Genomic DNA, 24,387 nt, shown 5'->3' with positions numbered 1-24,387 from the left:
TCACAGGCAAGTTCTGTCTTAGACGAAAAAAATCGCAAAATTACTTGATAATTTAGTCCCCAAAAAAACCTGACATCACCACTGGCCATAAAAACCCAATATTACCTTCAGGCTGTCTACTGTTCATATTACAGTATGAACTTTTCCTCAAGACGACTAACGACTCTCACCTCTCTGTAGATGGAGTTCACTGGTGTTAATGACCCTGTCTGTACGCAGACCAATGAATGTACCACCTCAGGCACCGAACTGCTTAATCATAATGGAGCAGACGGGGGGGGGGGGATGAAGTGAGAAGAGGAGGGGGGGGGGGGGGTCAGGCAACCATGACGATCACCTCGAATCGGACAATGATTCCACTCCAGTGACTTAAAGGAAGAAAGACGTAGTCTGACAAACCCTTAATTAGCTCTTCTAATGAGTAATGAGTAAGAGGGGGGGGGGTATTCAACACCTTCATGCATCTGCAAGGCGACTGAAACAGGCCAAATGCCCCCCATTGTTACTGTTGCTATGCATGTCAAGCTCTCCATTCTCACATGTGCAGTTTGAAATCATAACAGAAGTTATTTTTTAAACAAAGCTTTTCATTCCTTTGTAATCACATTTGTCCACTGAAATGACACATGTCGCCGGTAGATTCTGTTAGCTAGCTGAGCTAAGCTAATGTTAGCATGAGTTGGGGGGGGGGCGGGGCTGACTCGTTTTAAAAACAAACAAAAGGGTCTTAAATATGCACATGTCCGTTGATGCTGCCGTCATCCAGTAATGGAATATTATTATAATATCAATATTTTCAATACAATGCCACACATGCATTGGGAGTTTTGCATTTCATTTTCATGGTGCAATATTGCTCAATTTTCAATATTATTGTAATACTGGATAATATGTCACCATTATAGTTGGAATAAAAGTCATTGCCAATATCTCCAGAAATTATATTATGAGGAAATATGTCCCTCTGACACAGATTTACACATGAACACAACACACACACACACATGTGCACATACCAACCTGCACACACGTGTCGCTGAGTGACACACACACACACACACACCTATCTAAGCTGACACAGTTTCCATGACGACAGAGACTGGGTCGGTTGCTTGCTTGTCATTCCACAGGACACGCCCTTTATTTCATGAATAAAGAGAGAGAGATGGATGAAGTGATGGAGGAGGTGAAGAGAGATGATGGATGAAGAGATAAGCAGTTTAAAAAAATGTATATAAAGTATAAAGAAACGGGTAAGAAGATGAAATATGTCAGAAAATAGAAATAAGATGTGATGGAGCAGTGAACTATTAGGGTTGTAAATGTCATGAACGTGTGTTCATGACACAGAAAGTAATCCGGCCACCCAGGGGAAAAGTTTTCAGAACTCAAAAACAGTAAAATCACGTAATAATCACTAAAACTACCTCCTGACAAATGACAGAATGCTGCTGAGAGTTTGTATGAACTCTTCCTGTAGGTTTCTAAGTTTTGTGACAAACTACATCCAATAAAAGATGTATTTTAATCATTTGTAGAACTTCTGAGAGGTAGTATGAGTTGAAAAAAAAGAATAAATCTAACTCTAAATTCTAAATTAAAATACTTTGTCATTTCTCCCCGTCAGACTCCTTCTCTACTGTTCTCTACCCAAACCTCTGTTCTTTCCTCCGGCCATGACAGGACCTCTGTGGCAGGATGGAGCTGGAAACCCGTTTCTATTCCTGTAGATATAAATGTGTTACAGCAGACAGAAGGTGATGTATGTTACGAAGGCCCTAAAATAACTGCCGGGCTAAATTTAGGACGCAGCGCTCGCACCTCCGGGCACCGTCCAATAGAATACGCGAACGAGAGCTATACGGGCTCTTGGATGAGCTGCTGCTCTGCGTTTGCTATGACAAAAGATAACAGGTGGTGGTCATTTGTTCGTGTGTGTGTGTGTGTGTGTGTGTGTGTGTGTGTGTGTGTGTGTGGAGAGAGAGAGAGAGAATGAGAGAGAGCGAGAGGCGAAGGTGACGGGGTTTTCACTTCAAAGGCAACCAAGAGCACAGCGCAGATTAAAGCACACCAGGAATCAAAGAGCCTCAGGTGGTCGGCAACACACAGGTGTGTCCCCCATATTCGTGTGTGTGTGTGTGTGTGTGTGTGTGTGTGTTTGTGTCTTGCAGAAGAGAGGGCCCATCTATTTTTACCTCTCATCGTCTCTCTTTGGTTCGTCTGTGCGGTTCAGGACTTTGCACATGGAGGTCGACGGTTGGCTGCTCTCTGTGCGCTTCCACCTTTCAGCAGAAAAACAAGATGCAACATATTCCCTCATAGTGCGCAGCGTCCTGTGATGTGCACCGCTGCTAGTGCAGCTAGGACTGCTGCTGCTGCTGACCTCTAAACCAATAAAACAACATTGAAAAAAAAACCTCCTTAAGGGAAAGTCCAGCATTCAGATTTTAACAATAGAAGTACTTATTTCGCAGATTTGTCTAATTTCAGAGTGAAAGTAATTCATTTATATTTTTTTATGTTTTTGTACTGTAATGTAAGATTCATGAGTAGTTAAAACCATCATCAAATATGTGTTTACAGCAGCATCATAATTAATAAATAACAAGTGCAAGAACAAGCCTTCACTCTAAGTAACGTCAAGTCAAACCTCCATGATAGTGAATTATGTCTGAGAGGAGGAAATGTGTCCTTAAACAGCACATATTTCAAATCTATATTTTTTTCTGAGCTCACTCCTGACACAGCTGACACACACCCTGCTCTCATATGTGTGTGTGTGTGTGTGTGTGTGTGTGTGTGTGTGTGTGTGTGTGTGTGTGTGTGTGTGTGTGTGTGTGTGTTTTCACAACAAGGAAGGGAAACCTCTGAGAGCCAATGAGACACACACATACATCTGCTCACTTTTAAATATTAGCTGATGGATGGATGGATGGATGGATGGATGGATGGATGGATGGAGAGATAGATAGATAGATAGATAGATAGATAGATAGATAGATAGATAGATAGATAGATAGATAGATAGATAGATAGATAGATAGATAGATAGACAGAGGAAGCCACTTTAGACTATTGACATTTACTTTGTGTTTCACCTCCTGAGTGAAGTGTGCAAAAGTAGCACTAGGAGGGCGGGAGAGAAATAGGGCGGACAAGTGTGCACACTCTCATGCAATCACACACACACACACACTTTCTAAAGTGCTTCCCTGTATATCCAGCGCAGGGACGCCAAGCATGCAGGCAGCCATTAGAGCCCGCCCCTCCCAGTGGGAAGCAGCCGGCGTGGGTCCACAGGAGTGAACCTCTCCAGCCGGCCAACGGCTCTCCACACAACCCACTCAGCACTCCACCGCGGGGAGAAGAGTGTGTGAACTGCATTTACCGCTCCAACTGCTGGAGTATCATCCTGCAATGCTGAAACTGTCTGCGGCGCTCACACTGTGCAACGAGCAGGGACACACACACACACACACACACACACAGACACACACACACACACACACACACACACACACACACACAAGCTGACAAGTGTCTGCATCGGCACAGGTTTCCACAGCAACGCGGTCAGCGGCGTTCTTGCTCTTTGGCTTCGCCGAGCGTGACAGCGAGGCCGGTCAGTATTTGAAGTACACTCACACACGCACACGTGTGCCCACCTCTCTCTCTCTCTCTCTCTCTACACGCGCACGTACGTGCACACAGCGTGCACGTTCACCCTCACACAGACCCAAGGACGCGTGAGCTGTTTGATTCGTGTGTTTTCCCTCCGGTGGTCTGAGAGGTGATTCGGCGGCTGTGCATTTTTATGCAACACGATGAAAGAGCAAGCGGCGCCCCGAGATTAATACGTACCGCCATCTACAGCACACACGCTGCCAATGCATCAACAACCACAATGACCTCACACAGTCATATTTATTCATTTTTTTCTTTAGCCGCTGCGAAGGTCCAAGGACAGAGGATGGCGTGTAAAGATCGTAAAACCTCCTGAGGAAAATGTGTGAATTGATATTACTCATATGAATGAAACTGACTTCATCGCAGATGAAAATTAGCTCTTTATGGCTAAATCTGGCACATTTACATGATGGACTCAGGGGCTCATGTTAATCACTTTGCAGTGTTGCTATTTTAATAAACATAAAACAATGTGAGAACGTTGAACATCTGATTCTTAAACCATGACTGTGCTGCTATAACCGCCTCCACTCTAGTTTCAGGCTTTTTTGGGGACCTGGCTGCAGAGATTTAATGGAAGCAGGTCAGTCAAGTTCTTGTAAACCAAACTGGGAAAAAAAATCTTTACGGCCCTGTGCATTGTGGGTCATGTTGAATCAGGAAATTTCCATTCATTCGGAGCAAAATTGCCCGAACAACAAACCATGAAAAACAGCTCCAAAACAAAAGAATAAAAAAAAATGTGAGGGTAGTCCTCGGGACAGTTTTAGGTAATGAATACTACCGCATCAAATTGACTCAAATTACTGTTAATTTCACAAATATACAGGCGCAAACTGAGCAAAGAGAATTCAGGACCACGGTCAGCGACACACAGACTCTCTGCAATGAGCACACGTGACCACTAGAGGGAGACACAGATTCACATCAGCTGCACTCTTGACCACCACGAAGTCAGCAAACGAGTCCTCAAGCTAAACAAAAATGAAATAAAGAGGTAAATAAAAAAAAAATCTTTATTTGGCTGTAGCATGTTAACTTTGGTGCAGTGATAAAGAACTACAGGATCTATTAAACATTTAGTTAATCTGGTGGCTGATCTGAGCACCGTGTGCATTAAACAGCAGAGGAAGCCACATATGATATGAATTATGACAGGAAATAAATTGCATAGATGTGATAAACAATATTCTCCCAGACATCAAGATAAGTTAAAGTGACCAATAATATACATATATATATATATATATATATATATATATATATATATATATATATATATATATATATATATATATATATATATATATATATATATATATATATATATATATAGATACATCCTTCAGTTTGCAGAATGTCAACCTACTGTTTGGGTAATATTCACCACTCCCACCATTAAGGCCACCGGGCCACTCACTTTACATGTTTTAACTGTTTCATTGGGACATTATAAAGGTGCACCAGATATGGTGAGCTGTAAATCTGTGAACAAATCATTTACATGTAGTCAGCACATTTTTCAGAACTAGATTTTCTTCCAATGACGTCACGACTTTCATTTTAAGCGAGCTAATATTGTGCTCAAAGTGAAACATCTGTTCATACAAGGACTATAAATTCCCGAGAAGACGCCCTCGTAGAAACGACGCGGTGAGGTGTGACTTCTGGCTTCAGAGTTCAGCTCAACTTCGTAGCTTGGCTGCAGACGCGACACGCCTAACGTTGTCTTCGGTGGAAACATTTGAATGTATCCCTCCTCCCGTGACGAGAGGCACTGCAGAGCAATTATGTCTTAATGCCACAGGTCCCTGTACACACACACACACACACACACACACACACACACACACACACACACACACACACACACACACACACACACACACACACACACACACACATCTACAGTTTGTGGCAGTGACAGTGGAGAGAGGAGACCACGACGTGGTTTTCAAGACGAGAATATTGCATGAGGTAGTGAGTTCCTTCAATGTGTTTGTTACACCGTGAGTGTAAAAAGAGGAATTTTTTTTGTTTAGAAAAGATTGAATTTAAAAGGAAATCATGTTTGTTTACAATAAATCTGATTGAACATGCTTTGAAAACAAACTAATTTGTCGTCACAATTCAAAAATGTTCCAACAAAAAAAAAACTCCTTAACCTGTGATAAGTGTTAGAGACACAGATGTGTCAGCAGCACCTTGGAAAACGTGCACAGTCGGCTTTAAAGTGATCAAGTCTTAAGAGGTGAACTGACGAACGTGTGCGACTTTGTAGTCTCCACTAAAGTGACATCACTGTTGTCGGTCCCCTCGGTTTTTTTTGCCGTGTTACCGATGCATGGACGGCCTGCGGTCACTTGGAAGCGGCCTGCTCCTCCATGCCGGCCTGAGTCATGAGCTCAGACACGTTCTTCTCCAGGCCATCGATGCGGGATCCCATCTCATCGAGTGCGGGAGTGAAGGAAACAACTGTGCATGTTGTCTATTAGAATCAGACGGCAACTACACAATACGGCACCCAAAAGCTGTGTGTATGACACCCAAAGAAGTGTATCTTAATCAACATAACTTTCCTTTTTTCTTTTTTTTTTTTTTACATTTTTAAACAGAAAGCCTTTTTTTATTGGTCTTTTATTAAAGGCGTTTTAAATAATAGCAGACTTGTTATTCTCATTCTGTAAAGTTTCTGCTTATAGTGAGCATCTCAGCAGGTGCAGAGCAGATTCTGTGTTGATACGACGCGTTACATCTCCTCTTTCACTTTGATTTCGCTTTTTAATTTACAATTAATTTATAATTAAAAAGGCAATCATTGCAACTACAAAGTCATCGTCTACTGTAAAATAATATAATAATAATAATTGTAATAATAATACAATTATTTGAGCTGAATAAATCATTAAGAAGAACAAATTAATAAACAAAGTAAAAAAATAAATAATTAACTTCGTAATATAGTGATAACAATATGGTAATATAGAGAGATCTTTGGCATATTTCTATATAACGACGGGGGAAACAGTATTCGTCACAACACCGGTAACGAATTCTACACACCTCAGCGAACTGCGTCATTTCTGAGGGAACGTCAAACCGGAAACGCCAAATAACAGTGAAACGTGCAGTGAAGAGGGTCCTGTAGAACAAGGTGTTAACAGGAACCGCTTAACCAAAAAAAACAAAAGGATATGTTTGGACTCCAGCTGCTCCGACATCGCCTGGAATCTTCCTTGAAGTCGCTGCATCGTTTCCTCCATCTGAAGGGAGAAAAGATAAACAATGTATGCAAATAATTGCTCGTGCTTTCACAAGAAACTGCTGACATCACACAAACTTACCGCCGCTGTCATGTCTGGAGCTGCTTTGTCTGTTTTGGACATATTTTCTTCAACAGCGCATTAATCTGTGGATGGAATCAGACTCTCGGTCATAAGGTCGTTTATTTGGACTGTAAAAAAAAAAAAGAATCCTCACTTAGTTTCCCCTCAAAAAAAGGTTCGCAGTGACTCCCTGAACTTTGCGGTAAATTGAGTTGACAAGAGTGGAAAAACAGCGTGACTTCCTCTGTAGTGTTTATCATTTCACAATAAAGGTCACAAAGCATTGCCATATGTTCTTCAGTATTGTTAAGAGATAATAAAGACATAGCCAATATACAATTATAAAAGAGACAAGAACAGCAATATATGCTAAGTGTCAGTCAAGGAACAGATGAGTTACATTGTATATTTAATTTCTAAAATAAATGTTTTGTCTTTAGCTTCAAAACAAACAGACAATAGTCATTACCAAGCCGCACAACTAAGAAGCATGTGGTACTGTAACAATTTCAAAGGAAAATGGGATCTCCATCAATAAAATGCAGTTTTGGTTTAAATATTTAACGTTTCAGTTTGGATCTGTGGTTGGTTACTTTATTCCTGTGTCAAATTTTGGGTGAAATTGTAATTTGAATCTCATTTTAAGGCTGGGAAACGTGTTCACGTTGAAAAAGCCTTGTCTTTAACTAGACAGTGATTATGTAAAGCAGTTGTTTGATTCGTCCTCTGCAACACCCCGCGACACATTCCCCGTAAGTGACAAACGCTTTTATTATGAAGGTACATTTACTAAACTTCCGGTCTCCTGCTCACTTACTATGACCAGCTTGACTTTTGTATCTGTAAGGGTATGTACTCATGGGTGCATAGGGGCAGGGCGTTTATATTAACTCTTTGTAGACCATGTTATCCTGCGAGGCAGGTCTCTGTGTGTTCTGAGGGATGTGAACTAGTCCCTCTCCCCACACTGAGCTTTGGGGGGGTTTTTTTATATAAGAGATTATCCTGGAACCTACTGACACGTGAGAGATGAGAGGCTGTCTGGAGGGTTACACAACTTCCATTAAACGTTTATAAATCTGCAAAATCCGGATTTTGTGTAAGTGACAAGTCACTCCTGCTGAACGTGTTCAATGTAAACTGTGGAACCGGTGTGTTGTGCAATAAGTCAACTGAAATAAAACGGGTTACATGAAATATTTAAGAAGATGAAGCTCTATACCGACAGGCCAAAACACAGGCAGAGGATCCATTAGGTCCCAATGGATGTTAGTCTTCAATACAGTATTTATTAGCTTCAGCAGGGCCGGATTAACTCAATACGGGGGCTGGAAAGTCATAGCTATGTGAGGGCGCCACTAAGGATTTTGGGCCTGATGAAAAGATATGACATTGGGCCCCACCACCCACCCTGCACATGTGCTGTAACCGCATCACCAGAACCCATTATAACGCTTTAAATAACTCTATCTGTGCACACTTGCAACTCTCTAGTAGTCCAATCTTTACTGTACGATATTTACTGACAGTGAGCTGTGAAAATGTGTGAAACACTGATATGCATTCAACATTCTGCACACAGAGGCTCTCTGGATGCTTACTTTGCCAAAAGTAAGAAAAGAAAAATAAACTTTGTTTTATTTGTACGTTGTAAATAAAGTATTATATTATTGATAATAGGTTGATAGGTTTATATTTATTAATTATGTTTGCATTAACCTGAGGAGATTTCTGGCAGAGACAAACTTGTGCGCTCAAAATCTGTAACCAGTGTAGCATGAACACACATGTTGGTATGATATTAACAATCTTATCTTAATATTGACATTTTGTTTTTGCCAAGTATCATATTCATAAATATAAATTCATGAAAACAAAGCCATCTGTTTATTAATTTTAAAATAAATGGATACACTACAGATTCTATTGTGACTTCATGCAATTTAAAAGCAACTAAAACTATTTTCCTTTTTTAAATATTTAAAATATTAACTTTTGCATTTATTTATCTTGTTGTTTGTTAATAGAAGGAAGACTTTGTCAAATAAACAGCAGTGAAACAGTGAGAGCGAGATTATTTAATATGGATTTCCTTTTACACTATTTTGATGTCAATTTTCACATCTATTCATGGAAAAAAAAAAGACAACATGCCCTTTCTTGTTGCCTATTGGTCGACTGTAAATTCGCCGTTTGAGTATCGGGCTACGTGATTGGACACTTGCAGCAAACTGGTCTCTCATTGGCTGAGGACGACGCGGGCTCTTGAACGTCAAAAATAAAGCTCAAAGGCTCGCTGTCCTAACCCGCTGTGTTTACAGTGTCCTGACGAAACAACTCAACGACTCTTCTTTTTACCGTCAGTATGTCCACGACGGATTTGTCCCACACGCTCGACATTCTGCGGTCTCTGTATCAGCACACACAGACGCTGGAGGAGTTCGCGGACCGCATCGTGTTCAGGGAAGGACGGAGCGCGGTGCTCGTTGAACAGTCCGACACGAGCCGCTTCAGGTCGTTCGTCGGCGGTGTTCACGTGTGCTTTGACAAGGAACTGCAACAGGTGCCGAGCTGCAACCAGGTGACTGTCCCGTGAGTGTACGTGTTAGAGGTGACACGTGCGATAGCGAGCACGACGTGACGTCTGATCGGAGCGGTTAATAATAATAATAATAATAATAATAATAATAATTTTATTTATGTATAGCGCCTTTAAAAACAGAGTTTACAAAGTGCTTTGACAGACAAAGCAGCAAAAGCAAGACAATAATATAAGAATAACAGAAAGCTCAGTCGATACAATACAAATCAACTAATAAATAAATAAAATAAAAATACATAGATATCATATATATCATATATATATATATATATATATATATATATATATATTTTATAAAATAATTTAGTAAAATCAACAAATAAAAATGAACTAAAATAAATACAAATTAAAAAAATATTTATATTATATTATTATAATATATATTACATTTTATTAAATAAAATAATAAATTATAATATTAATATATATATATATTTAAATAATTTAGTAAAATCAACTAAAATAAATGGAAAAAAAAAAAAATATATATATATATATATATATATATATATATATGTGTATTTAGTAAAATAATTGAGTAAAATCAATAAATAAAACTATGTTAGCGCTCGTGCTAACTGATAGGGTTTTATTGATATATATCCCATGGCAGTGCATTGGAGTGGTGTTAAATATAACGTATCATAAAACTGTATTCCTCTGATTTGGTCGTGAAAGACATGTTCTGAGACAGGATATCAGACTTGCAGTTCAACATGAAATGTTACCACATTGCTAGGCAACAGCTTGAGTCCGTGTTTACATCCTGTCCGCTTATATGTCTTCCACATACAGAGCAACAGAAAATAAACTGACGTTTGGAGTGTTTCTATGAACAGTGGACCTTTATAGTGGAATATAAAACTATATATACATATATATATATATATATATATATATATATATATATATACATATATATGTATATATGTGTCTATGTAGAAAACAATAAGGGAGCAATCAATATATAGGCTAGTAGCTGTGTTGTGGTGGTTAATAATAAACTTTGCATTAAATGCCACATTAACAATAACGCATACATTTAGTCATTATGAATACACAAACCACTAAGCTGTCAGGGTTATAAGAGAGTGAATTTAATACTTTTTTATGCAAAAGGAAGAGGAACACATTAGGATTTAATTCTACAGCGAGAGAAACTTCTTATGTTGGCTTGTTTTGATTCTGGTGTTATGTATTTTATGCGATCCACAGATCTGCACTCTACCTGAACTGCTGGCCTTTGTTCTTAACAGTCTGAAAAGGAAAAGAAAAAGAAACATCCTGGCACACGGCTACAGTTTTCTGTCCGTGGCTCAGGAGGAGCGGGATGCGGACCACTTTAAATTCCAGGGAGATGTAACTCAAAGTGCTGCCTACATCCACGGCAGCGACATGTGGAAGAGAGTCTCGGTACGCCTCGGCACGGACATCACGCGCTACCTGCTGGAGAGCTGCTCCGTGTTTGTGGCAGTTCCTCCTTCGTGTGTCTTCCAGGTGTGCGGCGCTCCCGTCTATGACAAGGTGTCCATGTCTACCGCCTCCGGTGGGTTTTACCTCCAGCCTCGGTCCAGGACACGTAAAGGTGCTCGGTGTGGAAGGAATCGAACCGCGGTAACCTCGAAAAGGAGACGGGAAGTTGGGAACCCTGCTGTCGGCGAGACGAGGAACAGAAGGGATGTAAGAGTGAAGAAGGGGAAAAGAAAGAGAGACACTGACCGGATGGATGAGGAGGAGATTACGACTTGTTCGGGAAAGAGGAGACGGGTAGGACAGCAAGAGCCCGCGCGGGAAAAGCAACGGGTTTGCAGTGAAACAGTGGAGGAAGGACAGCCCGTGTGTGTGGAACCACCGCTATCTATGAAGCCTTTGGAACATGGCCCCACTGGTTCCAAACAGCCCGTTGAAATGCAAACAACCGTGATTCCCTTGGAGGGAGGACCCAGTTGGAGGTCGGGGATTTTCCCCCCTTTGCCTCCCTCGCAGTGTTTCATCCGCACACTGGGCTTCCTGTACGGGGGAAGGGGCATGCGTGGCTTCCTCCTCAACAGGAAGAAGAAGAGCGCCGGTGGATGCAGGAGGCTACAAGGGCCGGATTTGGTGCGAACAGTCTTCTTTGAGGGGCTGCCGTATCTGAACGGGCTGGAGAGGAAGCCAAAGAAACTCCCTCGGCGCTTTTTCAACATGGTGCCCGCGTTCAGTCAGCTGCTGCGTCTGCACAGGAGATGTCCCTACAGCAGAATACTGCAGAGGATGTGCCCAGCGGTGGAGGGGAGTGATGCCGAACAAGGGGAATTAAGCTCCCTCTTGCCTCAACACTGTGCACCTCACCGGGTCTACCTGTTCGTCAGGGAATGCCTCTCGGCCGTGATCCCTCGGGAGCTGTGGGGCTCCGACCGCAACAGACTTCAGTTCTTCTTCAGGGTCAGGAGCTTCCTGTCCAGTGGCAAGTTTGAGCGTCTTTCACTGGCTGAAGCGATGTGGAAGATGAAGGTGGACGACTGCGATTGGCTGAAGATCAGTAAAACTGGTAAGACTGTGAACTTCTTTCGCCTGCCTACCGGTATTCTGACTGACTCAACCAAACCAACTCTCATCTGTAGGCAGGTTCCCGCCCAGTGAGCTCTCGTACCGGACACAGATCCTGGGTCAGTTCCTGGCTTGGCTCCTGGACGGGTACGTCGTAGGCCTGGTCCGAGCCTGCTTCTATGTCACCGAGAGCGTGGGCCAGAAGAACGCCGTCAGGTTCTACAGACAGGAAGTCTGGGCTAAACTGCAGGACTTAGCCTTCAGGTACACACACACACACACACACACACACACACACACACACACACACACACACACACACACTCACACACTGTTTGCAGCGATGGGACACACAAGCTCACAAACTTTTTTTTTTTTTTTTTTTCTAAGAGGTCACCTCTCCAAGGGTCAGATGGAGGAGTTGACTCCGACTCAGGTGGCAGCTCTCCCCAAAGCCACCGTCATCTCCCGCCTTCGCTTCATTCCCAAGACCGACAGCATGAGGCCCATAACACGAGTCGTAGGAGCAGATGCCAAAACGAGGGTACGTGTTCATAATTTCATTTTTCGACCATACAAATCCACGAGTCGCATGTGCGTACGTAAGAGAATGATCCCAGTCGCTTCCACGCAGCTGATATCTGTATTGGGACGAAAATGCAAAGTCACGCCGGTGCATCTCTATGATGCATTCGGGACGTTTCCTCTCCCCCTGCAGCTCTACCGAGGCCGCGTCCGGGACCTGCTGGACATGCTGCGGGCCTGTGTGCGCTCCACTCCTTCCCTCCTGGGCTCCACAGTGTGGGGGATGACGGACATCCACAAGGTGGTACGCTCTCTAGCTCCGGCCCAGAAGGCTGAACCGCAACCCCTCTACTTTGTTAAGGTCGGTTATTGTCCGCTAGTTTGGTAATTGGAGTGGCAGAGACTGACTAAATGTTTGACTGACGCCACACTGTAGTTTTAGCACCGTTTGAACTGTTCAAGTCTTATGTTAAATGCTGTTTCCTCCTTCATTCATTCGTTCATTCTTTCTTTTCTGTGCGTTTTAAGGTGGACGTGAGCGGAGCCTATGAGAGTCTGCCTCATGACAAACTCATTGAGGTGATTGGCCAGGCTCTGACACCTGTCCAGGAAGAACTCTTTACCAGACGTCTCTATGCCAAGATCTGGGCTGATTCCCACGAGGGCCTGAAGAAGTCCTTTGTTAGACAGGTACCGACACACACACACACACACACACACACACACACACATATACTCTACACACACAGGTGGAAACCTGCGCTTCTGAAGAGGGAAGCCAATGCTTAAGTGCCTTAGACCTGCGTTTTGTGTACATACACACACACACACACACACCCGATTGGAGAGTTTATCGTGTTTGTTAATACAGGCAGATTTCCTGGAGGGTAACATGGGATCCACCAACATGAAGGGCTTTGTGACGTCACTGCAGAAAAGAGGAAAAGTCCATCATGCCATCCTGGTAGAGCAGGTGAGAGTGACATCCTCAGATAAGTCTAAAGATTTAGATCAAGGACGTTTTGATGATTCTTTTAACCTGAGCGTTTCATTTCTTTCTCTCAGCATTTCTGCTCAGATCTTCATGGCAGAGAGGGGCTGCAGCTCTTCACCCAAATGCTGACCGGCAGTGTTGTTCAGTTTGGCAAGAAGTAAGCATGACCGACGTCAAGCAGACCAATTTGCGAGAAGCACGTCTTCGCTCATTTGTAAATGCGATCGCGTGCGAAGAACACGGCGCATTCGCGCTTATTTTGCCCCGTTTTACTTACAACCGGATTTTGTGCCTCCTGTGTTTTCAGAACATACCGTCAGTGCCGAGGGATTCCTCAGGGATCGGCTGTGTCCAGCCTGCTCTGCTGTCTCTGCTACGGTCACATGGAGAATGCACTGTTCAAAGACATGACCGAAAAGAAAGGGTACACAGCAGCCGGCTACGTATTTCAGCCAACATCAACTGCTTCTACAGATGTAATGACACATCTGCAGCAGCAGAGGGCCGTCTTTTTTAATTTGGTAGTTGTTTTGTATTCGCTGTGTGTGTGTGTGTGTGTGTGTGTGTGTGTGTGTGTGTGTGTGTGTGTCTGTTATTTTCCACTCCGTGTGTTCTGTAGATGTTTGATGAGACTGGTGGACGACTTCCTTCTGATCACGCCGGACTTACACAACGCACAGACCTTTCTCAAGTATGACGCACGCCAAGTTTTCCACACATATTACTGTTCAGAAGGGCTCTCCGCCAACATTCATCTTTTCTCTCACCTGCCTTCTGTTTCTCTTCTGTTTCTCTTTAGACACGTGAAATACACACTGAACGAGTGATAGTATCCCACGCATCTTTTTCTGTGTTCTTTTATATCCACTACTGACGCTTGGAGTCCGGTGCTCCGGTCTCTTTAAGACTTAATTCTCTCAATCTTTTATTCATTTATTTTTTTATTCTGTGTGTGCACACGGCCCTGCAGTCTAATGCCCTTTCATAGGGATTTGGCGGGTTGTTCACCGGCTAATTTGGATCAACTGGCAGACGGCAGAATTTGTTTATTAGTGTGCTGGGACTTATTATCAAGCATGTCTGTTATTCTTTTCCAAAATGACCACCCCAAATCCAAATCTGATCGGTAAACACAGCATCACTGTCACTGCTTCTCTGACGCATCTGTCAATCTGATGGAATGGGAAATACATCTGAGAAACATAGACGTGTTTAATTCCCAGTGTTGTGTTTAACAGTGATAATATCTGCAGCAGCAAATTCATACATGGCTGCACATTGTTTTACATTGTGTGCAGGATCTTGCTGGCCGGGGTGCCACAGTACGGTCTGGTGGTCAACCCGCAGAAGGTGGCGGTCAACTTTCAGGTGACGGGAAGCGCGGGCTCATGTCCCGGGATCCGTGTGCTGCCCCCCCACTGCCTCTTCCCCTGGTGTGGACTGCTGCTGGACACGCAGTCCCTGGACGTCTCCAAAGACTATTCTAGGTGAAGCCTCTCGAAAGTTACGCTGCAGAATCATTGCCTCAAGTGTGCTTCTTGCGTAAGGTTTCAGGTTTTTTCGAGGTCTGTTTGTATACACCCCCCCCCCCTTCTCCTGTACTTTATACCGTGTCATAAATGTTCTGCAGAAAGCCTCCCGGTCTTTCACGGATGATTAATATTCTTGCATAGAACACAGACTACAACCACATGTCCATTTGCAATATTGTTTTAATGGCAAGTTCCATTTTCTGCAGTTAATCTTTTTTTTCTTTTTTTTTTTCTTTCTGTATCTTTCCGTCTCCCACAGCTATGCGGGCCTGTCTTTGCGCTACAGCCTTACTTTGGGCTCGTTCCACTCAGCCGGACAGCAGATGAGGAGGAAGCTGATGGCCATCCTCAGACTCAAGTGTCATGCCTTGTTCTTGGACCTGAAGGTCAGGGAATTAGTGACGCCTTTATTTAAAAACAGCCTTTTAATTGAAGAGCTTGTAAAGTAACAGGACCTCTACAACGGTTTAGGTCTTCCACGGTTCAAAAAGGCTCTTGACCCAATATACAGTATGTTCATCAGCAGCAACACAAACACACATAAGCTGTGTCTCTTGAAGGATACAGCCTACAAACCTGAATCTGCACCTTTTTTTTTTTTTATCAACATGTAGAGTCAACAATATCCAAGATGATCAAGTTCAATGACAACCGAGTTTATGACTTACATTAAATCTAGCAAATTGATAGTAAATATCAGTAAATGCATTCGACTAATGGTTAAACCGATCAGGGAACAGTAAATATAACTAGTTAATATTATGTATCACGTACAAATGTTAAAGATAGTTTGCTTCAAGTTTACCTTTCATGCCTTTTTTGCATTTGATTAAGATGCATCAATGAAGAGGAAGTCTCTCACACACACACACACACACACACACACACACACACACACACACACACACACACACACACACACACACACACACAGCTTTCTTTTTTCAGTCACTTTTATTTCATTTCTGCAGCTTCGCTTTTCTTTTTCAGACCAATTCTCTCGAGGCTGTCTACCAGAACATCTACAAGCTGGTGCTGCTTCATGCATGCAGGTAAAGAAAGTGACCTGACTTTGCAATCTAAATTTTGTACTGTAACTTTTTTTTTTTTTTTTACTGTACAACTGAAACAAATTTAATGGACAATTCAATGCAAATAATTTGTTTCCATTGCCCACGTAGTATTGAAATGCAGTTACGATAAACACAAATCTTCACTCACCTTTCACTTCCCTTCTCCGATGTGCTCATTTTAATCTGCTATTAAAAGTGTTATATGAGATCGGGAGCATTTCTATTGCCTCCTAATGGCTCTCAACATGGCGACGGCTAAGCTGGTGGCTCGCAGCTAATGGTGCTAACAAACGACAGAAGTGCTAACCTGAGGGGGAAACGGAGGATGGGCGATGCGCTTCTGACTTTACTCCACTTTATCTTTACATAGCAAATAGTTGTTTGCTTATATTGATGCTCTGACTATCAAATGTAGCACCTTTTAAGCACAGGGAGGATTATCAATCAATAACTGCACTGAGCTGAGGACTGACTGTACCTTTTCTTATCTCAGAATGTAAATGTCTTTCTATTCTCTTTTCACTTTTAGGTTCCATGTGTGTGCCCAGAGTTTGCCCTTCGGTCAGACGGTTGCTAAGAACCCCGTCTACTTCCTGCAGATGATATTGGATATGGCCGAATACGCCAATCAGCTCATCAGACTCAGCAACAAAGGCAACATTTCCCCCTTTTTTTTTATACATCTGGGAAAAACAAATATTAAGCGATTTCAAGTTCTAAAAGTTGTTTTCATAATTTTTTCTTCAGGGCTGATTCTCGGCAGTAAGGCCCAGGCCGGCGTTGTGCAGTATGAAGCAGTGGAGCTGCTTTTCTGTCTTTCCTTCTTGCTAGTGCTGTCACAACACCGTCCTCTCTACAAGGGTCTGCTCCCACACCTGCACAAACGTACGTACCCTCTGGACACACACACACACACACACACACACACACACACACACACACACACACACACACACACACACACACACACACACACACACACACTACCACCTGTCCTGTGGCAGCACAAGATGACAAGCACTATTGTCACAACATGTTCTTTAAAGTATGATAATGATGAAGTTTATAAAGCATATTTCATACAGACATGCAATACAATGTTCCGCACAATGCATCGGTGAAATCATGGCTCCAACTAACAAATATTTAGATTATGGATTAATCTGTTGTCATGTTGTTGATTATAGTTCTTTAAAATGTCTTTAAAACAAAAATACCAATCATAAGTTCCCGAAGACCAGAACCCGAAGAAGGCAAATCCTCACATTTTAATTTGTGCAAAAGCTATTTTAATGAGAATAGGCCAAAGGTTGAGATGATTACAAAATGAACATGACGTACTCTGAAACATCAGATATAATATATCTCTGTTGATGGAAGGAAATGTTACAGACTCTTGTCATAATCGCAATTTTAGTTGTATTTTGATCCAAATCAATCATCAATCTGCACTAAATGTAAAAGTGGGTAATAAACTGAAAGTGGCTCAACTTATACAGGCATACTAAAGGTGTTTGTCTCTGCCCACTGAAACATCACCATTGCCTTGCTGTTGCAATAAAATGGCCAAAGTGAGCACCACAATTACACTTTACCACCTAATCATAAACATTCCACACTAAATGTGTTTGTTTAGGACTGCAGGAAATGACTCAACTGCAGGAAAGTGGAGCCATCGGTCACATTGAGAAAACATTCTATCAATGAACAATGTGAAAATGTCGTAACAACTTGTCTGTAGGTCAATCCCTTTGAATGTGGACTAGGTGAAAGGTGAACACCTTCTAGATACAAGACGATCTTACATATACATAAATCAATTTATCGCCGCCTTTTAATTCAATTTTACAGGTGCTGGAAATACAGTAGTTCAGGTGGATGAATTTTACAGTTCACCATCAAAGAGAGAGAAAAAGTTTCTTTCTGCTGTCATCTTCTTGACAGGGAAGCGCAGTCTAGAGCGACGTCTGGGGGATATGAGGCTGGCCAGGGTGCGACAGGCCACCAACCCCAGGACCCCAGTCGACTTCTGGGCCATCCAGATGTAGACTCCCGGCTAGCCCCAGTTACAGCTCCCAAGACAACCACGAAACCCTCAGCAGCTCAAAGGTATAGATAAGTATTTAGTCCAGCTTGGACTAAAATATTGTCACTGTGTTGTGAGTTTTGTCTATTTCTATGGACACTGAATTTGATCAAAATTAAGAAAACAATTTCTTGTCTCATCCTCAGGTTTGAAATCCGTGATTTGGAGTTATCTGATCTTCAGTGTGCCCTAGAAAATGTATCTGTTACAAAGTCCAGAGGAAGAGGTTTTAGAGAAAGAAAAACAGCCTTTAGTCATAAAACACTAAAGTTTTAAACCCTCAGTCATAAACACAATAAATACGTATTGTTGAAAGTCATTCAGCCACTGTTCTAAGTATTTAGAACAGTTTGTATCTCTGGACTTTGATTTACACTTTGTGGTAGTTTTCCACAAAGAAGTAATGTAAATAAGTTCCCAGAAGTCTGTCATGTTCATAACTCAAGTGACAGCAGGAAGCTTTAGATCTCGTTAAATGATGTTTTGTGACATCAAGTTGAAACACTCAGGCATCATTTACATGATGCACAATACACAACAATGTACAAAGGAACGACTTTCACTGTTAAATAAATCCACTTTTGTTAATAAGGATCACAGTTGTCAGTTGCTGATGAATCCTGATAAATGTAAACATGCGTGACTGATTATATGTCAGCTGTCCGCAGAACAGAAGCAGTGACAACAATTAGGACGATGTCCTATTTGTTCAGTAACGTTGATTTCTTAAGTTCTCTGATTCGTCTGTTCCTGTGTTTCAACCTCAAAGCCGCCGTTGCAGGAGGGATTTAGGTCAGTGCGAGCAGAGGACTTCTTGATTCTACTGCAGATCAGTTTGTAGAGAGCCACCAGAGGGATGGGAATCACAGGTAATGCAGAGAGCAGGATGATTATGGCAAACACCCAGTCTGGATAGGGCTTCACCTCAGTTTTGGGGAATAGTTCCTGAAGGAAAAGACATCAAAGTATAAATAAAGAATTTTGTAAGTCGAACAATAGTTTCATGTTTTGTGAAATTTGCTGATTCTCTTTATTCTCCCTCTTTATAATCAATACCACTGTCATACCTGTGTTTTTAAATATGAAGCTACAGCCGGTAAGCAATTTGGTTAGCTTAGCATAACTTAAAGTCCCTCTGCTCTACTAAGAAAGAAGCATTTGGGTGCCGCCCAAGGACACCCGGCAAGAGCAAGTACAATATTCACTCTCTTTTAGCTCTGTTTTTGGTCTCCTCCAACCACTTTGTAAATATCTGGTTCTAGCTGCTAAATGCTCCACTATGGTCACCAGCTAGTAGCTAACCTTTGTGTGCCGTTAAAGATGATGCTGACAGTAATGAAAGTTGTGTCAATAATGCCTTTTTTAATTGTTACCAATGAGGGGAAAGCGTATACGGACGCATGCGTCCCCCTAGAAAATAAGCGCCGCAGCCAGATCTTTGTTTCTGAGCACGTCGGTTCCCTCGACGTACTTACATAGGCTGGGTTCCATGAGGGATAAGTTGGGTGTTTTTGTGCCTGGATGACAACGTAGGTAATCAACACCACCAGGAGTATTAAAGGACTGATCACCATCCAGCATGCCTTCCAGAAAATGTTGGGCTTCTTCCCAGTCATGAAGTAGATGTCTTCACTGAAACTGTCAGGGGATACGGGGACCAGACAAAATGTTTAGCACACTGAGCTCTCAAGTGCATATGAATCTCATAAGAGTATCGAAGAGGAGGAGAAAAAGTTACTTTTTCATTCCGTAGACATAAATGACTGCAATAATCTCAAAGAAAGCAATGATGAGCAGAGGTACAGAGCCCACGTAGCTGTTAAAGATCTCCACCCAGTAGTTCCCCGAACCCATGGTGAAGATGAGAGCCATCAAGAAGGCTATCGAGCAGATGACCGCTAAGGAGGTGAGGGGAAAAAAAGTTTTTTCACAGAGGAGGCAGCAGGAAAATGTATCGCAGCTTACCGCTTTAAAACCCCCGAACTATCCCTTTAAGCTTACCTGCTACGAGTCCATCAGGGATCCACGTGGGCACTAGTTTCAGGTCTTTGATGGGTGCGAGGACACCCTCCAAGTTGCCAAACATGGAGGAGAGACCCAGGCTGAAGAGCATAGTGAAGAACAGTATGGCCCATATCTGCGCGCCTGGCATCGATACCACCGCTTCGCTGAACACAATAAAAGCCAGGCCGGTACCTGATGCGCTCTGGGAGAGGGAGACGAAAGGGAGGCAAGAAGGTAATGAGGAAGCATGAACTGACTCACTGCAGTGCTTGTTATTAGAGGAGAGTTTCACCCATAGAGTCCAGTAGAGGCAGAAGCCTGTACTTATAGAACTAGGGTTACAATAACGTAACCTTCGTTACAATACCTGGTCAAGGAAGGTTTGCAGGTCACAGTGCCTCAGGTCCACACTGGCCACCTCACCTGGAGATGTACGATTTAGATACTCCAGCCAGTGATCATAGTTCTCCGCTGTTATGTTCTGGTCTGAAAACTCAAAGCGGTTGGTCAGAGCCAAGATGTTTCTGCAGATCGGACACCAAAAACAAAGCTTTGCCTCATTAGAATCGGCAAGAAAAACAATGCATGTTTGACTAACACAGAATATGTGTGGATACGTACTCCTTCACACAGGAGTTGAAGGCGGTGTTAGCTTTAAATCCCAGGATGGAGAAGATGGGAATGGCGCCGTAGAGAGATGTGGCGCTATTTATCACCCCCACTAGAACAGCATCCATCTCACAGTTGTTTCTAATGGACAGAAAATAAAAGTCACACACAAATCATCCAACTTATACTGTGGGAGTATAGTTTTAGTCATTACCTCTCTGCATTATAGCTCGAGAAAGCTATCAGACCTCCAAAGGCCACAGAGAGCGAGAAGAAGATCTGGGTGGCAGCGTCCAGCCACACCTGAGGGTTCATCAGTATCTCCCACTGCAGCGGGGGGTAAACACAGCACATCAGGTCATCGTGTCCTGCATACAATCGTACATCACCTGTAGTACCAAGCGGACAAACTCACATCAGGAGTGAAGAGGTACACCAGTCCAACAGTAGCTCCAGGCAGAGTGAGGGCACGGATCAGGAAAATAGTCAGCACCAGGTAAGGGAAGATGGCTGTCACATACATAGCCTGAAACAGGCAAACATACAGTACAGCCTTCATCAACTCTTTTCTTTTGACATGTCACCGTGATTGTCAGCAGTGATGTCAGGTGTGTTTGGTACAGCGGTTGATGTTGAAAGAGGACTTATGTTCTTCGCCGCATAAACAGACCTTTCCCATGGATTCGATGCCTTTGATGAAGCAGATGTAGACCACGCACCAGGCGCTGGCCAGACAGATCACCAACCACCAATGCAGAGAGCCGCTGGTCTCGATGTCGGGTGTGATGTTCAGGGTCTCACGGTACCAGAAGTAGTTTGCTGGAGTGCTCTTCACACACTCCGTATTATAACCTATATGGATGCATACACAAGTTAAAAGGCAACGACAACATCTATGGAACTCTGTAAGGGCTTAATCTTTAAGGTGCTAAATTCTGAATTTGGAGCATTAATATAGCAGTAAACATCTATTTGCAATGTAAAGCTAATGTGGAGTAATGGCGTCCTGAGCAGAGAATATATATATTCATTCTCCGTCTTTGTGTTGTAATCCAAACTACTCTGTGATAACGTCGTCTCTGGTTCCCCACAAGGTAAACACTGTTATGTCTGTCAGCACTGTTGCTGTTGTTTGCACCGTTAGCTGCTAGCCGCCGGCTCAGAACATCACCATGCTGAGAGCCCTGTGTAGGCAATCCCTCAATCGTAGATATGCCCTGAATTTGGAATTAAGCGCTTTTAAAAGTTATTTGTGTTTATATAGTTTTAACAGTTAGTGCATGTTAGTTTTAACATGCACTAACTCTTGTAACTGAGTTCATGTACTTTCAGAGTTCAGTATTAAAATGTGTTAAGAGATGTGTTTCCGGGGGTGACCGTGGATAAGTGGCAGGGCTGCCTTTCAATCAGAGGGTCGGCGGTTCGATCCCCGGCTCCTGCTCATGTCAATGTGTCCTTGAGCAAGACACTTAACCCCAAAATTGCTCCCGGTGCTACGGTGTGTAGATGGATACTGAATTGTAAGTCGCTTTGGATAAAAGCGTCTGCTAAATGACCGTAATGGAACGTAATGTTTCTGCATAGTTTAATTCAAAATATCGGAAACATGTAATTAAATACATGTATCGTCATGAAACATTTTGATATCTTGGTAAGATTACTGAAAACAAATGAGACCATGATTTGTGCTATTAACCTGTTCCACATTTCACTATCTGTCATGCTCTTTTTATTTGATGTTGTGTTGGAAGATTCCTTTGTGCCATAAAATAATAAAAAAAAATCTAGTAGTTTTCCTTTGAAATGTGACCTGAAATGTGACGTAGAGACTGATCGTTAACAGCCCTCTTGCAACTTCTAACTTATTATAAATATAAGTCACTCAAACCATTTTTTTTTTTTTTTTTACATTAAATGTTGCATATAAGGTTATTGGCAATACTTATGTCACAGGTAGTAAGCATTGCAGACAAACATATTAAGAGTAGCTAACTGGTCGGGTTCCTGGTTACCTGTGAGGTTATCGTTGAGTGGACACTGGCTCCACGGCAGGGGGTTTTGGAAAGAGTGAAAGAGGTACCAGAGCACCCAGGCAAGAAGAGTATTGTAGAACATGCACACCAGTAACGACACCAACATGGAGGCAATTCCTACACATAGGAAATATATGATAAACATTTCCAATACCACAAAGACGTTTTCAGCTCGTTAAATAATGAAGAAAATGACAAATAAAAAATCCTATTAAATGTCACAAATGATTCTAGGCCACCCACCAACTCCTCCCAGGAGTGGTGAGATGGAGTTCCAGACACCGATGCTGCCCATGCGGAGCCTCTGTCCTATAGCCAGCTCCAGGTAGAGCAGAGGGAGGCCCTCAAACACCAGCGCTATCAGGTATGGGATGAGGAATGCACCTGAAGACATGAAGCCAACGTTGACCTCACAGTTAGTCATCCCCTCAAAATCTTGGTCTTGTCTCGCTACACTCTGGTCTTGCTCATGATTTGGTCTCGGTGGTCTTGACTACAACACTTGTTTGAACCATGTTAGTAAAACAAATGCATTATTATTACCTTAATCAAGCCATATAAGGGAGATTTCAGGTTATGTTATGCACTGCAATACTAAAAGATCTCCAGAAATATAAATACATTTAGACAGTAAATGATCACTGTATTTTTTTTGGGCTGTTTTAATCAGTTAAGCCTGACTCAGGTCCTTTAGGATTTTGTCTGGAACTGAAGAGATTTCACTGGGAACTATGAGGAAGTAAACACAAGAAACAATCCCAAATGTTCACCGCGATCAATTAAACACAGATGCAGTTCTTAATTGTGACAATGACTGGCCTAGTCCATTTGTTAATGACTAATTACACTGACGCAGAAATAATTCATAGCGTTTGCATTTCAATTCAGTTTCTCATAATCCCAAAAATAGTCTGAAAAATGTAATAAATTAAAAATAACACAAGTGATAAAATGTATAAATCTTGAACAGCAAACTTAATTAATCTGGTGCATCAAATTATAGCATCTCACCTCCTCCATAGATTTGGCACAGGTAAGGAAAACGCCAGACGTTTCCAATTCCCACTGCAAAGCCAATACATGTCAGCAGGTACTGAGTCTTGTTGTCCCATTTGGGTCTCTCCTCCACCCCAGAGTCTTCTGCTTTGCCCATCCTGAACCGGAAAAATGCACAATCCCAGCTCGTCTCTGTCTTACTCCCTTTAGTGGGCCGTCTTTAGTGATCAATTCAATTTATTTTGTATCGCCCGAAATCACAAATTTACCTCAGAGGGCTTTACAATCTGTACTCACACGACATCCTCCGTCTTAGGGAGAGCAACAGAGGAGGGAAGTGGACAGAATGAATGGATCATAATAGAGTTACAACACATTCAATGCATATGAC

General features: G+C 42.4%; 3 protein-coding genes across 5 annotated transcripts; 1 reads left to right on the top strand and 2 right to left on the bottom strand.

Moving 5' to 3' along the window:
* Positions 1-5,006: 5,006 nt before the first annotated feature.
* LOC137887994 (heat shock factor-binding protein 1-like) lies at positions 5,007-7,219 on the bottom strand. Its single transcript, XM_068731257.1, has 3 exons — positions 7,032-7,219; positions 6,886-6,950; positions 5,007-6,143 (listed from the first exon to the last, which is right to left on the bottom strand). The coding sequence occupies exons 1-3, from the start codon at positions 7,071-7,073 to the stop codon at positions 6,047-6,049; spliced, it is 204 nt and encodes a 67-aa protein (XP_068587358.1). The 5' UTR covers positions 7,074-7,219; the 3' UTR covers positions 5,007-6,046.
* A 2,099-nt stretch (positions 7,220-9,318) lies between these two features.
* tert (telomerase reverse transcriptase) lies at positions 9,319-18,961 on the top strand. Of its 3 annotated transcripts, XM_068731281.1 has the most exons (17): positions 9,319-9,594; positions 10,831-12,145; positions 12,219-12,408; positions 12,535-12,688; positions 12,863-13,030; positions 13,198-13,359; positions 13,541-13,642; positions 13,735-13,820; positions 13,971-14,087; positions 14,283-14,354; positions 14,962-15,150; positions 15,455-15,581; positions 16,186-16,247; positions 16,798-16,922; positions 17,016-17,153; positions 18,213-18,377; positions 18,501-18,961. In XM_068731281.1, the coding sequence occupies exons 1-16, from the start codon at positions 9,379-9,381 to the stop codon at positions 18,314-18,316; spliced, it is 3,327 nt and encodes a 1,108-aa protein (XP_068587382.1). In that variant the 5' UTR covers positions 9,319-9,378; the 3' UTR covers positions 18,317-18,377; positions 18,501-18,961. The 3 variants fall into 3 exon arrangements, with proteins under 3 accessions (XP_068587382.1, XP_068587383.1, XP_068587381.1); XM_068731282.1 differs by lacking the exon at positions 14,283-14,354; XM_068731280.1 differs by having other exon boundaries at positions 13,971-14,354.
* LOC137888018 (sodium-dependent neutral amino acid transporter B(0)AT1-like) lies at positions 18,954-24,310 on the bottom strand. The gene is made up of 13 exons (XM_068731284.1): positions 24,294-24,310; positions 24,012-24,154; positions 23,244-23,384; positions 22,980-23,117; positions 21,638-21,819; positions 21,383-21,493; positions 21,182-21,294; positions 20,980-21,108; positions 20,726-20,882; positions 20,356-20,560; positions 20,093-20,252; positions 19,830-19,992; positions 18,954-19,299 (listed from the first exon to the last, which is right to left on the bottom strand). Exons 2-13 carry the CDS (start codon positions 24,151-24,153, stop codon positions 19,081-19,083), a joined length of 1,860 nt encoding a protein of 619 aa, XP_068587385.1. The 5' UTR covers position 24,154; positions 24,294-24,310; the 3' UTR covers positions 18,954-19,080.
* Positions 24,311-24,387: the final 77 nt, after the last annotated feature.

The sequence above is a fragment of the Cebidichthys violaceus genome, unplaced genomic scaffold, assembly GCF_023349555.1.
Source record: "Cebidichthys violaceus isolate CVI_PGR_0920_01 unplaced genomic scaffold, fCebVio1.0.p SCAF_50, whole genome shotgun sequence".
Lineage (NCBI taxonomy): Eukaryota > Metazoa > Chordata > Actinopteri > Perciformes > Stichaeidae > Cebidichthys > Cebidichthys violaceus.
This window is presented reverse-complemented; position numbering and strand designations above follow the sequence as displayed.

Excerpts from the sequence above, each read along its gene's own strand:
- tert (XM_068731280.1), top strand. The coding sequence starts at position 9,379 with ATGTCCACGACGGATTTGTCCCACACGCTCGACATTCTGCGGTCTCTG. Across the intron at positions 15,151-15,454 it reads GTCTCCAAAGACTATTCTAG|CTATGCGGGCCTGTCTTTGC; the intron begins GTGAAGCCTCTC and ends CGTCTCCCACAG. Across the intron at positions 16,923-17,015 it reads CATCAGACTCAGCAACAAAG|GGCTGATTCTCGGCAGTAAG; the intron begins GCAACATTTCCC and ends TTTTTTCTTCAG.
- LOC137888018 (XM_068731284.1), bottom strand. The coding sequence starts at position 24,153 with ATGGGCAAAGCAGAAGACTCTGGGGTGGAGGAGAGACCCAAATGGGAC. Across the intron at positions 21,109-21,181 it reads TCGAGCTATAATGCAGAGAG|AAACAACTGTGAGATGGATG; the intron begins GTAATGACTAAA and ends TCTGTCCATTAG. Across the intron at positions 20,883-20,979 it reads TTCAACTCCTGTGTGAAGGA|AAACATCTTGGCTCTGACCA; the intron begins GTACGTATCCAC and ends TCCGATCTGCAG.
- LOC137887994 (XM_068731257.1), bottom strand. The coding sequence starts at position 7,073 with ATGTCCAAAACAGACAAAGCAGCTCCAGACATGACAGCGGCG. Across the intron at positions 6,951-7,031 it reads CTCCAGACATGACAGCGGCG|ATGGAGGAAACGATGCAGCG; the intron begins GTAAGTTTGTGT and ends TTCTCCCTTCAG. Across the intron at positions 6,144-6,885 it reads TCGGAGCAGCTGGAGTCCAA|ACTCGATGAGATGGGATCCC; the intron begins ACATATCCTTTT and ends CTTCACTCCCGC.